At 52.4% G+C, this 15,559-nt stretch overlaps 1 protein-coding gene across 1 annotated transcript in view; it reads left to right on the top strand.

Annotated features, from left to right (window-relative positions):
* Window positions 1-15,559, top strand: part of INPP5D (inositol polyphosphate-5-phosphatase D) — a 113,197-nt gene that overhangs the window by 74,028 nt on the left and 23,610 nt on the right. Inside the window, exons 10-18 of the mRNA XM_027590307.2 lie at window positions 299-405; window positions 2,835-2,937; window positions 5,010-5,206; window positions 5,668-5,785; window positions 8,779-8,875; window positions 9,411-9,549; window positions 10,822-10,930; window positions 11,107-11,195; window positions 14,866-14,947. Coding sequence (XP_027446108.1) covers window positions 299-405; window positions 2,835-2,937; window positions 5,010-5,206; window positions 5,668-5,785; window positions 8,779-8,875; window positions 9,411-9,549; window positions 10,822-10,930; window positions 11,107-11,195; window positions 14,866-14,947 — 1,041 coding nt within the window. The remainder of the gene's footprint in view (window positions 1-298; window positions 406-2,834; window positions 2,938-5,009; window positions 5,207-5,667; window positions 5,786-8,778; window positions 8,876-9,410; window positions 9,550-10,821; window positions 10,931-11,106; window positions 11,196-14,865; window positions 14,948-15,559) is intronic.

Genomic DNA, 15,559 nt, shown 5'->3' on the forward strand with positions numbered 1-15,559 from the left:
GGAGGAGGAGAGAAAGCAAGGGAGAGAGGGCGGGAGATGACAAGGTGACAGTTCACACTGTCTCTGCTCTGGCCAGGCCACCTCTTGTTTTTTCCAGGCACCACCCTTCCCAAGCATGAGTCCCTTTCTGGTATTACAGCCCGGAGCAAAGGGATCTAGGCGACTAGGTACAAACTGGGTGCTCACCTGGGGATGGGAAGTCAGGATTGTTGCTGATCAGGTGCCAGAATATAGCATAGACTCTACATATTGAGTGGCAAGTGGATGAATGAATAAATGAACTTTCGTTGCTCTTAAGTCCTACAGCTCATCAAGTCTCAGAAGTTTCTGAACAAGTTGGTGATTTTGGTGGAAACCGAGAAGGAGAAGACCCTGCGGAAGGAATATGTTTTTGCTGACTCCAAAGTAAGTGAGGACAGAGTGCTTAGATGGGTCAGGAGGGGAGTGGGGGACACGTGTCTTTGGAGGCTTGTGTGTGCCTGGAAATTTGTACCCTTAGCTCACTCAATTCTCACCACTCATTTCCCGTCTGGGAAAACCGGTCCCAGGAAATTAGGGGACACATTCCTGGTCGGCGGGGATTTGAACAGCTGCCAGTCCATCCTCCCCTCTCTGCCACATTCCCTGCCCCCAAGAGGGCCCTTGGGCTTTATCACTTGTGTCTCATCCAGCCCTGATCCCCACTGGGAGACGTCTCAGCTTCCCGGGGCTGGACTCAGAAGTCCTCTGGGGCACCTCAGATTTAAATCTGAATACCAACCAGCACTCCTTCCGGGGCCACCTTTTGCCCCATCTGCAGGAGTAAGATGCCCCACCAGGACTGGCTCCTGGAGCAGGAGGTGGTGTGGGCCAATGGAAATACTCGGGGTCTTTGGGCATTGCACTGGGCCTCTGTCTAGCCAGAGGCAGGGTCCTCTGTGATCTGATCACTCCCCTCTGACACGCCACCCAGGGCCTGAGACCCTCCGTCTTGGCCTTACTCTTTATCCTGTAGTATATGGCTCACACGAGGCAGGGCACAAAGAGCTTTCATCACATCAAGTGTTGGCTGACCAGGCGTCAGCAGCATGGCAAGGCTGAGGGACGAGGGCTCCCAGCTCAGGCGTACAGGGACAGTCCCCACCAAGTGCCAGAACCTTCCTTCTTTTACCTGCTCCATAGATGCTGTGTCAGCGCGCAGGGTGGGGGGTGCTGGTGGGAGGCCAGCAGGAGGCCAGGCGGTGCCCAGAACTGGCGGAGAGGGTGGGATGAACTCAGAGGAATGACAGAGAAGGGGCTGGGAGACACAAAGATGCAGGGGGCCAGATGGGGCAGGGCGGAGGGGGGGGCGGGGAATGGAAAGAAGGAACGTCTGGCTGGACCTCATCCTGGGTACATGGACATAGATCTAAAAACCAATTCTGCGCATTGCTGCAAGCTCAGAAGGATTGAGACACAGCAGTAAATTGTGGCACCACGTTTTGAGCCATCCCGAACTAAAGGCAGGTTTCCATAACGACAGTCATCATAACATCTTTGTGAGCAGGTTTCTTCAGAGGGGATTGATTAACTGAGATCTGCAATTTTTTAGGTTGAATCATACGAAATTGCGATCTCTGTAGGTGCGAAACAGCTAAACATTGGTAATTTCATATGGTACAACCTAAAATTTGCGTGTGTGCTTGTGTGGTCAGCCTGCCCTTGACAGTCTGCTCTGCTTTGTGCCCCCCTGTATGCCCAGGTGCCCGGGACAAGTCAGGGAAGACTCTTCAGGAGTCTCTGACAGCCTTCATGTATTCTCTTCTTTTTGGTTTCTTAGATCTAAATTTTCTTTCATTAAATAAGTAACCTATTCTCATTGGTGAAAAAGTAACAAATACAAAAGAAACAAAAAGTTTAAAATGGAAGCATCCATATGCTGCTAGTAGACTTTGGACTCTCAGGATGTTTTTGTTTTGTTTTGTTTAAAGATTTTATTTATTTATTCGAGAGACACAGAGCACGAGCAGGGGGAAGGGGCAGAGGGAGAGAAAGAAGCAGACTCCCCGCTGAGCAGGGAGCCCCAGGCGGGGCTCCATCCCAGGACCCCAAGATCATGACCTGAGCCAAAGTCAGACGCTTAACCGACTGAGCCACCCAGGCGCCCCTTGTTGGTGGGTTGGTTTGTTCTTTTTAAGATTTTATTTATTTATTTGACAGAGAGAGACACAGCGAGGGAGAGAACACAAGCAGGGGGAGTGGGAGAGGGAGAAGCAGGCCTCCCGCCGAGCAGGGAGCCCGATGTGGGGCTCGATCCCAGGGCTCTGGGATCATGACCTGAGCTGAAGGCGGATACTTAACCAACTGAGCCACCCAGGCGCCCCTCCTTGTTTGTGTTTTTAATAAAAATGTAACAATGCTATTTATACTGTTTTGTCAACTGGCTTTTTGCATGTAACAACGTAGTTTGGACATCTATCCTTATTGAGAAAGTATTTCTGCAGCGGAACTTGTGAACCCTACAGTTTTCTGGCATGTGGATGACCCATACTACAGTTATTCACTTGCTTCGTAGGATTGGACATTAAGGTTGTTCCTAGTTTTTTTCTGTATTGACGTGCATGCTGCAGTCCCCGTGCTATGGCTGGGTCTTTGTGCGGTTCCTGGTGTCTTAGAGTCAGATCCTTGCAGAGGATTGGCAGGGTCAAAGAGAAGCCACTTCCTTAAGACTTCGGACCCTCTTTCCAGATGCTCTCCTGCAAGTTCGTACTGATTTGCGCTGCTCTCAGTTTTCTTGAAGCTGACCAAGCCCTTTGAAAGTGTAATGTGCAGGGAGGCGGAGGCCTTTCTGAGTCTGTCTGCCCTTCAATCCCTAGAAGAGAGAAGGCTTCTGCCAGCTTCTTCAGCAGATGAAGAATAAGCACTCGGAGCAGCCTGAACCAGACATGATCACCATCTTCATCGGCACCTGGAACATGGGTGGGTCCATATGTGCCCCCGCACGCTCCTCCCACCACCTCCTCTTGGGTTCTGCTTTGCTACCTCAGACATCCGCAGATGGATGGGGGGGGCGTCTGTCTTCCTCCCACCCACCCACCCCCACCCCCACCCCCCAGCCTATCTGCACAGCCTCCTTTCTAGGGAATTCTGTACTTTTGCTGAGACAATGGATGCGAGAAATGAGCTCTGGGATTCTCATACCCCAGTAGCAGCTGGGCTGGGTTACTTTGCATGTCTAAACTGGAAAGTTGTAGTTATAGTCTGGATGTGTAGGTAAAGAGGCTTTGTGCACCTGCCAGCCTTAGGCAGCTCTCCAAGGGGGCCTCAGGCCTAGAAGAAAGAACTCCCTCCCTGGGTGGGGTTGCCAGATTTATTGAGAGAGAAAGAGAGTGAGATGATGCCCAGTTACATTTGAATTTCATGTAAACGGCAAAGTTTTTTTTAGTATTGGTATCTAGCTAGAAATGATTATGCTAAATATATACTACGCGTATTTATATACTAATCTATATTACATGCTAATATATGTTGTACTGAATATAAGTTGTAGCAAATCGTGTAACTATTCAGCTGAAAAGAAGTACTAAATCTACACCAAATATATACTGTATCAGCCATGTACTGTATACTTATATACAATATATATTTATATACTAGATATATCACACTAAATATAAATTATACTAAACAATTATTTCATGGAAGTATTTAGCGAGGAGAAAAATAAGTAGATACAGGATGTCTAGTTCATTTGAATTTTAGTTAAACGGCTATTGCACGGGGCATACCTTTTGTAACAGTTCTCTGTTGTTTTACTGAAACTTGAATTTAACTGGGTGTCCCTCTAACCCCACATTGTCCAGAGCAGAGTCAGGCTCACCCACCCTCTGACCCAACAGATAGCCACCCAGCAGTGAGGGGGGCGGGGGTGAGCAGCAGCCCTTCGAAGAGGGGCAGGGGGTGATCTGGAAATGAGAACACAATTTGCTCCTCCTGGCCTATGGGCTGAACGGAGAGTGGGCCAGAGCACCTGAGCCCAATTCCGCGAGCCGCCAGCCCTGCACAGGCATTCATGCCCTGATGTTGCAGGGGGCACGGCAGTACTGAAGTTGAACTCTGGCCCATGCTTGGGGTCCCATGTCCTCTTCTGTCCTCCCTTGTGTTTCTTACTGGCCCCCTGATTTCATCAGCTCGCTCTCAGGGGTTCATGCGCGGGGGTACACTGCCCTTGTTTTTCCCTCTGTGAGCATGGGGGGCTTAGATTCGCCTGGACATGGTGAAGTCCGCCCTGGAGGGGGCGCGCCGTTCATGCGGAAGGCAGTGCAGAAGGAGCTGGCTGGGTGGGTGGGGTCTCCTCAAGCCGAGACCACCAGCCCCTAGGGCTTACGCTCCCACTGCCAACCATAGTGGGGAGCAGAATGGCCGCTGTCAGGTGACTTGGGTTCTTGGCCAAGTAGGTTATCTCTCTGGGGGAAAAGTTTACTCAACTGTGAAGGGGTGTTTCGAGGAGAAATAAATCCTTCATCATGTCTTCATTAAGCTACTTTGACTCGTTTTTCGAAATGAGAATGGAGGAGGTCTCCACACTCCTACTCCTCCTGTCTCTTTGGCTCTCAGTTTGCGGCTGAGATCTCTCTGGTTTGCAAGGAAGTCCCTGTCGTCTCCCAAACCTGTCAGCCTGCTGGGCTGTCCTTGCCAACAGGATGTAAACTCCTCGAGGACTGTCTCAGTTACTCAGTCAGCCCCACAGGCTAGGACGGTGTTTTTTGACGTCTCGTGCAACTAGTTCAAGTCACCCTATGGACTCTTTGGTTATTTCCAGTCTCTGAAACTTCATGTTCTCTTTACAGAGAGACTTAACTGTGCTCTGACCCCACCTGACATCCTGGGGGTAATAGTACCTAATTCTCCAGCTGTGGCATTTCGTGGGGTGGCCTGAGTGGTTTTCAGTGGCTGGGTGAACCTCCTGCCCCGCACACTTTCCCCCACCTGTGTTTTGAACTCTCCTGATGTACCTTTGACTCACTTGGTGTTGGGTTTTGCTGTTGAAGGTAACGCCCCCCCTCCCAAGAAGATCACGTCCTGGTTTCTCTCCAAGGGGCAGGGAAAGACACGGGATGACTCTGCTGATTACATCCCCCATGACATCTACGTGATCGGCACCCAGGAGGACCCCCTGGGAGAGAAGGAGTGGCTGGAGATACTCAGACACTCCCTGCAAGAAATCACCAGCATGACTTTTAAAACAGTGAGTAGCTGGCCAGGGCACCGGGTGGAACTCCGGGGCAGTGGGCTTTGTGAGGCCGGCCAGGAGCATCTCAGACGCAAGGGTGGGCTCGGCCTGTGAGCTCTCAACTTCCAAAGAGACCCGTTTGCTCAGTGGTCATTCCCCACCACCACCTCTGCCTTCCAGGGCCAGAGAGGAGCACCTCTATTCTGAAATTGGTGTTGCTGAAAATCACTGGGGCCCTCCCTCGTCCTTGCCCCTGCTTGTAGATCATCCTTACTTCATTGAAATCTTGCCAGTCCTGGCTCTCATCTTTAGTATACTTTGTTTCATTTGCAGGGCATCCTTAGACGCTCCCCTGAAGTTTAGGGATTACAGATAGGGTCCCCCATCTTGGAGGTCAGGGCTGGGGGTAGATCTCTTGCCCTGTGGTCAAGCACCATTGCCCTGGCCAAGGGTGACCGTGTTGTCCACCCCACCAGATTGCCATCCACACCCTCTGGAACATCCGAATTGTGGTGCTGGCCAAGCCGGAGCATGAGAACCGCATCAGTCACATCTGCACTGACAATGTGAAGACAGGCATTGCCAACACTCTGGGTGAGCAGGGAGGGGGCCGCGCTCATGGGGCCATCCCACCCGAGCCGACTGGGACATCCTGGGCTCCCCTCAGTCCTGGGTAACCAGGTTGGTGGGTTCCCCCAGCCTCCACCCGGGGTCTACACCAGTGCTGCTGGGGATCTGGCTAAAATGCGGGTTCTGACTCAGCAGGTAGCAGGCGGAGCCTGACATTCTGAGTTTCCAACTAGCTTGCAGGTGGGGTCATGCTGCTGTCCCGCAGGCCCCACCTAGAGAACCAAGGACCTAAGACAGGAGTTGACAGACTTTCTGTAAAGGGCCACATAGTAAATATTTTAGGCTCTGTGGGCCGGGTGCCATGACACAAAAGGAACTACGGATTGCACAAACGGGAACGCGAGTAGCTGTGTTCCAGAAAGCTTTGTTTGCAGACACAGGTGGGGCTGGATTTGGCCCGCAGGCTTTCTGTTGCCGACCCCTGGTGTAGATCGAGGTTGGATGCGGAAACGCTGGTATTAGCGGTGAGCCAAGGGGGACCAGTCAGGGCACCTTCGAGAATTGAATTCAGAGCAGAGGATGACGGGAGTGCATTTGTAAGTGTGAGTCTGGGTGTGGGTGTGAGTGTGAATCCTGAGTGTGTGTGAGTCTACAGGTGCAAATCCAAGCCCGTGTGTCTGTGTACACGCAGGTCTGTCTGTGTAAGCCTGTCCGGGTGGAGTGCGCATGTGACTTTGTGTGTGTGTGAGTGTGCCTGCGAGTCTGTATGTTCGAGTCTGAGTACATGTGAGTCGGTGTGCGTGCGTGTGCAGGTTGGTCTGAGCGCATGTGTCAGTCTGTGTGTGAGTGTGTGTGGGCAGGTGCACCCACGCAGGCCATGGGCAGGGTTGAGGGCGAGGCCAGTGGTTTTTGGTGGTTGGGGTCAGGGACTGGACAGAGGCCCTGAGACAACAGGAAACAGAAGAATTGCTGCAATCGAACGTGAAGAACTCTCTCGGCTTTTCTGCTGACAAACCGCACCCTGCCCGCATCCACACCCACTTGACCCCTTCCTTCCTGTCTCTGGAGCTGCCCTGTCAAAGCCCATGCCCTTCTGCTGCCCAGGAACCTCTCTCTGTCCTTGCTGCAGCCTGCCTGGGCTGCCCACCCACCTGCCACCAGCCCCTTCCCAATACACGTAAGGTAGTCAGACCTCCCGGTACGAGCTAAAACCAGGCCTCAGCCAGGCCGTGCCTCTGGCTGTTGGCCCAGCTCTTGTTCATCGTGACAGAGCCGCCCGTGTGCCCCCCGGGGGCCCCCCCCAACATGGTGCTGGGCACTGGACAAGGGACTGTGCACACTGCAGCCTGCTCACATCCCATGCACCTGCTCCTCCCTTCCCCCAACCCTGGGGCGGGCTTCTTTCCCCTCTTCTCCCCCCAAGTGGCTCCCAGCCGTGGTTAGCGTGGGACAGAGCCCGGTGAATGCTGGTTGGCTAATGCTGGTGGACATCATCCCTAGAAGAGCTAAGGCCTTTTTGAGAACATACATGTGCACGGCCGACAGCTAAATGCTCTAGGAGTATTACCCCATTTACTAGAAACGCCCCGTGGGGGGCGAGGACCATTGTTGACCCCATTCACAGACAAGATGCTGGAGGCAACAGTGATGTTCCTTAGCCTGTCCCAGGCCCAGTGGCAAGAAAGTGGTGGGCAGGGATTTAAACCAGGTCACATCGCAGGATGGGGAGAAAGCTGGAAGGAGAGCCCCCCCCGCCCCGGGGCGGGGGAGCAGGGCCACCCATCGTCGATAGGTGGGTGATCTTTGAGGTCCTTCCCCTTAGGCTCCACCCAGTGCTGTCCAGCTCAGACAGAGGGAGAGCCACATAGGTGGCTACGAATATTCTAGGAGCCACATTCAGGAAAGTTAAAGGAAACAGGTGAAGTCGGTTTTCATAACATTTAATCAAACACCATTCTTTCAAAAGATTACCATTGTATGCAATATAAAAATTATTAAATATTTTACATTCTGTCTCTCTTGCTGGGGCTTATAATTCTGGTGCATCTGTATACTTAACAGCCCTCCTCAGTTGGGACCAGCCACATTTCAAGGGCCCAGCACATACAGCTCAAGCCGTTGACCAGAGCAGGCTCTCAGACGTCTGCATGCGTCAGAATGCCCTGGAACAGGGATGGCAAATTTTGTCTCTTAAAAGGCCAGCCAGGAAATATTTCAGGCTCTGCAGGTCATGCAGCCTCTCTTGCAACTACTCAACTCTGGGCATAGCTGTGTTCCAATAAAATGTTATTTATGGGCTCCTATTTGAATTTCATACCATTTTAATGTGTCACAAAACCTTCTTTTGATTTTTTTCCCCAACCATTTAAAAATGTAAAAATCCTCTTCACCTGACCTGACATCGGGCCTGCGTTTGGCCCACCCCTGACCTACAGGGTTTGTTTCACCCACATTCCTGGGCCCCGCATCCAGAATTTCTGATTTGGCAGGTCCAGGGCGGGGCCTGAGAATTTGCACTTCAACAGCTCCCAGGTGCTGCTGCTGTTCCTTGGGGAACACACTCTGAGAACCACTGGTCTAGAATAGGTTGGAAACTCAGAATGAGAGGTGGCCTCAGTGAGGGTTTTGGTCCCACCAGGAGCCTGGTTAGCTGGGGGAATGTCCGCCCACCCAGCCCCGGGCTCCTTTGACTTTAAATCTTCCCCAGGCTTCTGGCTGCTTTCGCTGGTCTTGCCTGCTTGGCCTGTGGGGTAACAATGAGTTCCCGGGAGGGGGACAGCTGGATGACTCAGGCCTGCTGAGGACTCCCAAGGCCGCAGGCCGTTCACCCCGTTTCTTCTGGTCCTGGAGGAATGAATGCCCCCCTACCCCCCGAGTCCTTGCCACTCCTGAATATTCCACTCCAGATGAAGCTGTTCTCGCTCTCCTCTTAAGGAGTAACATTGCTCCACCTTGATTTCCCACCACTTGCCAAGGTTGCCTGTTGTGCTGACTTCTTGCTTCTCCCCTCCCTTTAGGGAACAAGGGAGCTGTGGGGGTGTCGTTTATGTTCAACGGAACGTCTTTGGGATTTGTTAACAGCCACTTGACCTCCGGAAGCGAAAAGAAACTCAGGTAATAGAGCTCATTGCCTGAGAGCATGTTATGGGGTTATCTGCCCAGACAGACCTCACATCCCCCAACACCACAACTACTGTGCAGCCCCCGGCTTTCCCCATCCCTGTGGCACAAGAGCGACCTCTCGTGTGGATGAATCTTTTTGGGAGGACAGGACACGTGTTTCCGTATGTCATTGATCTCATAGATGCCTAAATACCACTCCATTTCTAAAGGGCAGGACCTCCTGCGGGCACCCTTACAGATCAAAGCCTGTTGGGCCCAGTCATGAAGACCTCTGTCTAGAATAATGATGGTTCCAGTCCCTGCTGAACGGAGGCTTTGGGGGCCCCTGCACTGTGCCCCCGTTTCCACCTGAAAGGCCCTTTGCACCCTGACTTTGTCCCACCTGCACACGGAGGGGGTCTGCTGCAGCCGCCGGGGCCCCAGAATTACGTCTCCGTCCCCCCAGGCTTCCTCCACCTTCCCACCAGGGTGGTGAAGTAGGGAACCAGCGACCCCATGCAAGACGGCTACTTTTTCATTTAAATAGGCGAAACCAGAACTACATGAGCATTCTCCGGTTTCTGGCTCTGGGGGACAAGAAGCTAAGCCCTTTCAACATCACTCACCGCTTCACCCACCTCTTCTGGCTCGGGGATCTGAACTACCGCGTGGAGCTGCCCCCCTGGGTAAGGGGCTGCCCACCAGCCCACCAGGGGTGGGGGCTGCACAGGGCCACGGAGGCACAGGCCGAGCTGGGCCGAGGCCACTACACCCCCTCAGGGACTCGATGCCGTCCTGTTGTGGAACCCCGCACCTTTACAGCTCCCTCTGCTCACACTGGGTCCCCACATACCCGAGGAGACCAGCCCAATTTTCTGTCCAGATGGCGGGTCACTGGGCAGCTAAGGAAAACGTCGCTTGCGTCGGCTGCCCAGGCATGGTCCACCGAGGAGCAGACCAAAGGGCCACTTGGCAGACACGGCCCTGCTCACTGAGGGAGAGCAGAGCGTTCCCAGGAAGGGGGTGGACAGGCCTGGGAGCAGAGCCGTGCGGTCTGTGCAGACACCGGGGTTACAGCTCGTACGCCCCTAACCGGGGCGTAGAGCCTTCACTTTGCGTCCCGTGTGGGGGAAGGGAGGACGGCAGACACTGAAGGGCGAGAGCCCTGGGGCGCAGTCAGGCCAAGGAATGGCCTGGGGTCGGTTGCAGATCCCGGGCAGTCGGGCTGGACCCCGGACCTTCTCTCCTTCCCACCCATTACCCTGAGCAGCCCGCCCCTCGCTTTTGCTGCCCCAGCTGCGCTGCAGAGACCGAGGAAGAGCTTAGGGCCCGTCTGTGCCCCTCCCGCCTCCCCACCCCTCCCTCCCTCACTAGAGGCTCCCCGCAGCCCATGGCAGAGGGCTGGACATGGACCCCACAAACCCCGACCCTTCGCAGTCAGAGGGGCGGTCCCGGCCGTTCCCTGACCAGGAGGTCGGCCAAGGGCGTTTGCCAGAGCAGGGGGAGCAGCCTCGGGAGGGAGGGCCTCTGGGTTGCAGGCCGCCGGCGCATCCTGCTGATGCCCACGGATTCGCGGGGCTGGGATTTCAGATCCTGCCACGGCCTCACAACGAGCTGCCTCGGTTCCCACAGAGAACAAGAGAAACATACCTACCTGCTAATGAAGTGTTGATAAAAACAACACTAAAAGTCGGAGTGAGAAAGTAAAAGGTCCCTCTGCAAATCTGGAACAGCCAAAATTTGTATTGTCAGGTTGATGTTTGGTGACCTTTGCAGGGTTTTCCTTGTAAAACAGTTGAGCGCTAAGACACACCAGCTGGGCAGCCCCGGGACCAGGGTCTGGTGCAGCCTCGGGGGGCTCCGGGTCCCTGGCGGCGGGCAGGTGGGTGGTGATGGGTCTCCTGATGTTGGTGAAGGCGGTGGGCCTCACCGGGGGCCTGGCCGTGTCCTTGCTCCAGGAGGCAGAAGCCATTGTCCAGAAGATCAAGCAGCAGCAGTATGCAGACCTCCTATCCCACGACCAGCTGCTCATGGAGAGGAAGGAGCAGAAGGTCTTCCTGCATTTTGGTAAGAACTGTGGCCCTCTGCCCCTGGGTCCCCTCCAGCCATCGCTGTCTCGTCTTTTCCCTGAATATCCTTGGGGTGGGGGGAGGGGAAGGACTATAGCCGCAGAAGAAGGACAGGTGGCCCGGGTGAAACGTGGGGGAATCAAAGCAGAAGCCAAGGTTTTGTTTGGTTTTCAGAGGAGGAAGAAATCACGTTTGCGCCCACCTACCGTTTTGAAAGACTGACTCGGGACAAGTATGCCTACACTAAGCAGAAAGCCACAGGGGTGAGTTCTCGTCATGGCCATCACCCTGGCCCCCCATCCCCACCCCCCTGCACACCTCACCCCTCCTGTGCCCGATCTCAGAAAGGCGAATGGGGCATAAAGAGCATCTTCATCCACTAGGCAACGGAAAAAACGAAGGACAGTTAGAGATCATGTGTTGAGCATGATCTGAGCAAAAAAACCTCTTCTGAGGAGAGGCTGGGCAGCCAGACTTGCCCACGACAATTAACTAGACTCTGACACAGGATTTGCCTTCTGTCCAGAGAGTCTAAGAGTGGTTCTGAAGCTCTTTTTTTTTTTTTTTTTAAGTCCTTTGATGAAATCTATTCGCGAATCTACCAAATGAATCATCATTAAGCAAGCTTCCTTACTGCAGGACTTATCAGAGCCTTTACAGGTTTATGAGCATTATGGTTCTCCACAAGGAGATTTCTGGCCAAACTCAGTTTACTCGTGGGATACCAGTGATTACCTTATGAGGTCCCTTGGGTTCCAAGGAACAGTGTTTGGGGAAAGCTGCAATAAGGCTTTCATTCGTTCTTATTCAGCAGGTATTTACTGATGACCTGTGATGGGCTAGATATTCTCCTAGGTGGTAGGAGATCAAAGATGAGCCCAGTGTTTGCCCCCAAGGAGTTTATAGAAGGAAAGATGAGACAAACACACAGCTAACTAACCAGAGATGGAATATGAGGTTGCCCGATACACTGAGGAGCCGTCAGAGAGGGACATGACCATCAGGGGAAGGAAAGATCTGGAGAGGCTGTCAGAGAGGTCCCACTCGTGGTGCTGTGAGGAACAGCTTGGCCATCGACAAGGGCTGAGGGGGCGCTGATCCATTTCCAGTTGGAGGAATTGCCAGAATAGACATGGAGGTAGGAAATTCTGGCCTCCGTCACCTTCTGGGGCTCAACCCAGGAAAGCCAGGCCCCGAGGTGTGGAACGGCGAGCTTCTGGGGCTGCTGGAGGCTTCAGGAAATGGAGAATGGTTCAGAACATTGCCTGAGGGCTCGGGGCAAGCAGAGACGTGCAGGAGGGATGGTAAAGCGAAGCATGGGGGTGATCCCAGAACAAGGCAGGAGCTAACAGAGAAAACCAGACAGAAGCTAACAGAGAAAACCAGACAGAAGAGGAGAGAAGATCCAGGTCTGCTGTGGAGGAAAGAGGCTGAGACCTGCCCCCCCAGGGCAAGACACCTGCTGGGGAGGCATCCACGCGCTGCTGTTAGCTGCGGTCCTCTGGGCAGGTCCACAGGGGCGTGTGGGGACAGTGATGGCATGTCCAAGTTGACTTGAGTATCAGGAGAAGAAATAGGGGCTGAGCTGAGGGGAGGGAGGTCCTAGATGCCAGGGTAAGGTTTTAACCTGTCAGGTAGGCAATAGGAAGCCACTGAAAGTTCTGCTGGGGGTCGGCACAGCAGTGATGCACAGAGAAGGCCGGTGTGCATCTGTCCAGAGGGTGGGGAGGGTGCAGGGGATCCCTGAAGAGGCCGTGTGCTATGTCCCACTGAGAAACTGGGGCCTGAGTCTGAACTGGGAACAAACAAACAAGGCAGAAGCAAAGGAGAGCAGGACGTGCTGGTAGATCTGATTGCCATGGATAAAAACGCTAATCGGAAGGCAGAGCTGGCTTGGAGGGGAGTCTAGAGCTTGTCTTCAGACTTACTGTATAATATTGGTGGAAGACCTCAGAGGAAACATCCAGAAGGCAATTGGAAAATATTAGGTGACACCAGGGCTGGGTCATAGATTTGGGAGTTGTGCGTGCCAAGAACACGGACACCCCCACGGGGTAGGTGACGTTGGCAGGGAGTGAGTGGAAGAGGCGAAGAGAAGGGCTGTGGGTAGATTTGGGGGCATCCACGTTCAGAGGTGAGAGGAAGAAGCAGGCACAAGAAAGGAGACGGGCCGCGAGTGCTCCTGTAGGTGGTGAGGGGACCGACCCGGCATTTCGGCATCACGGAAGCCGGGGGTGAGAGACCCGTCAGGATTAGCAGTGGCCAGCGTGGAATGTGAGTCTAGGAAAACATGTTCCCTGCGTGTGAACCCTGCACAAGGAGCTGGATTTGTGGTCCAAAGTCGGTGGACTTTGAAAGAGCAGTTCACGGAGTCCTGGGGGTGAAATCCAGCCTGGGAGGGGACGAGAGTGGCTCTTTACCAGGTGTGTGCAGATGAGTCGGGTAAAGCTTTCTAGAAATACGGATGTCTGGGCCTCATCCCCATAGGCTCTAATGCAAGAGACCTGGAGCTGTGTCTTCTGTATCTTTGTAAAGCTCGCCGGTAGTTCTTGGGGCAGCCAGTGCTGAGAACTGCAGCGTTAAGAGTAATAGGTTGGCAGCATTGTGCACCTACCCTGTGACCCAGGAATTCCACTTTGGGGTAACCCCAGATACATTAGTACATGTGTTCATCAAAAGAGAGATACGAGAATGTTTATTGCAGCTTTGTGCACAATGTCCAAAAACTGGGAGGAGCCCTGCTTCCGTCAACGGTAGACTAGATAAATGCGGTATATACATACAATGGAATACAACCACAGCTGGAAGGTGAATGAACTTCTACAGGGAACAACATGGGTGAAAGAAGCCAGACCTCAAACTATATATACTGAGTGAGTCCATTTATAAGTTCAAGGTTAGGCAAAATACATACGTAGCGGCATCAGGCAGGATCATGTTCACCTCTACAAGGTGATGGTATGAACACAGAGGAACATAAGGGAGCCTTTTGAGATGGAGGAGACTTTCTTTATCTCCATCTGGGTTAAATGAGTGTGTACAAATATAAAAACTTCTCAAGCTGTCTACTTAAGATGAGTACGCTTTACTATACGTAAGTTGCACCTCAAGTTTAAAAAACGAAATGGGTGGTCCAAAAGTAGAGGCAATGAAAATAGAACATTCTGGAAAGAAAACTGGTAAAAAGAGAAAAGGTTACTGCAGGAGATGGCAGGGGTAGGCTCTTTTAGGGTGAGTACCTTTACATTTATAGGCAGAAGAGAGAGAGCTAGAACTTAAAGTGATAAAGGATATTGCCAGTTTGCCTCGTCTGTCACCCCCAGTGGGCATCTTGCTCATTCACCAGTGTAGCCTGGAGAGGGCTTGTCTTAATACATATTGTTTGAGTGGTTGGATGGGTAGATGGATATGCAGATGGGTGGGTGGGTGGGTGGGTGGGTGGGTGGGTGGATGGATGGATGGATGGATGGATGGATGCGCAGGTAGGTGAGTGAATAAATAGATGGTTGGCTGGCTGGATCAGTAGATAGGTGGGTGGCTGTGTAAATGGGAGTGGGTGGCTGGAGTGTTGTTACTAAAGTAAGTAGCTGGAGAAGATAAGCAAAGATTGGGTTGAAAGTACAAGTTGTGCGGTTCACCTGAGTCAGAAAAAAAGAGGTTGGAAGAACAAGAATTCAGAAATAGGATGATAGGTACAGTCCCATAGCTAGGTGAGTCAGTCTTCCAAAGCAGGAATGCAAGGTGTGCACTCAGCAGTGGACTCAGGACTTAAGGCAAATGAAAAGGGTTGAAGGCCACCTATGGGGCAAGTCTATAAAGACCCAATAGCACATGAATTCAAGGATTACAGGGTTCACAAGTCAACCTCTTATACTGATTTCTATATATAAAAAATTAGCAGGCATTTACAAAGCTCGTGACTTTGATTTATAGATGAAGTACAACCTGCCTTCCTGGTGTGACCGAGTCCTCTGGAAGTCATACCCGCTGGTGCATGTGGTGTGTCAGTCTTACGGTGAGTAACAGTCTGGGGGATTCGGGTGCCCGGAACTAACGGGCTCCAGTCTATCTGTAAAATGGGAGAAGTCCCAGCAACCCCAGTCAGGTGACCTGGAAGTGTTGATGCATCATCCTCTCCTGCCTTGAGGCTGCAGCATGAGAAGTGTCTTCTGGATGGGGAAACATTGGAATTATGGGGCCCTTTTAAAAAGAAATCCAGACTTACTTCTTTTGAAAAGAGCATATTAGGTTTGAACCACATGAAAGTGGTGTTCTCATAGGTCAAATGAAGTCAAATATTGGAAGTGCATATGGGTAAACCTAACATACCATGAGTATATGCACATATATTTATGGAGATTTAAAGATAAATTGAGGGGGCACCTGGGTGGCTCAGTTGGTTAAGCATCCGACTCTTGATTTCAGCTGGGGTTGTGATCTTGGGGTTGTGAGATTGAGCCCCGTGTTGGGCTCCGCGCTCAGCACAGAGTCTGCTTATCCTTCTACCTCTGTTCCTCTCTCTCTCTCTCTCTCAAATAAATAAATAAAAATCTTTTTTAAAAATAAAAAAATAGGGGCACCTGTGTGGCTCAGTCATTGGGCGCCTGCCTATGGCTTGGATCGTGAT

This window comes from Zalophus californianus, chromosome 3 (genome assembly GCF_009762305.2).
Source record: "Zalophus californianus isolate mZalCal1 chromosome 3, mZalCal1.pri.v2, whole genome shotgun sequence".
In the NCBI taxonomy this organism is placed as follows: Eukaryota; Metazoa; Chordata; class Mammalia; order Carnivora; family Otariidae; genus Zalophus; species Zalophus californianus.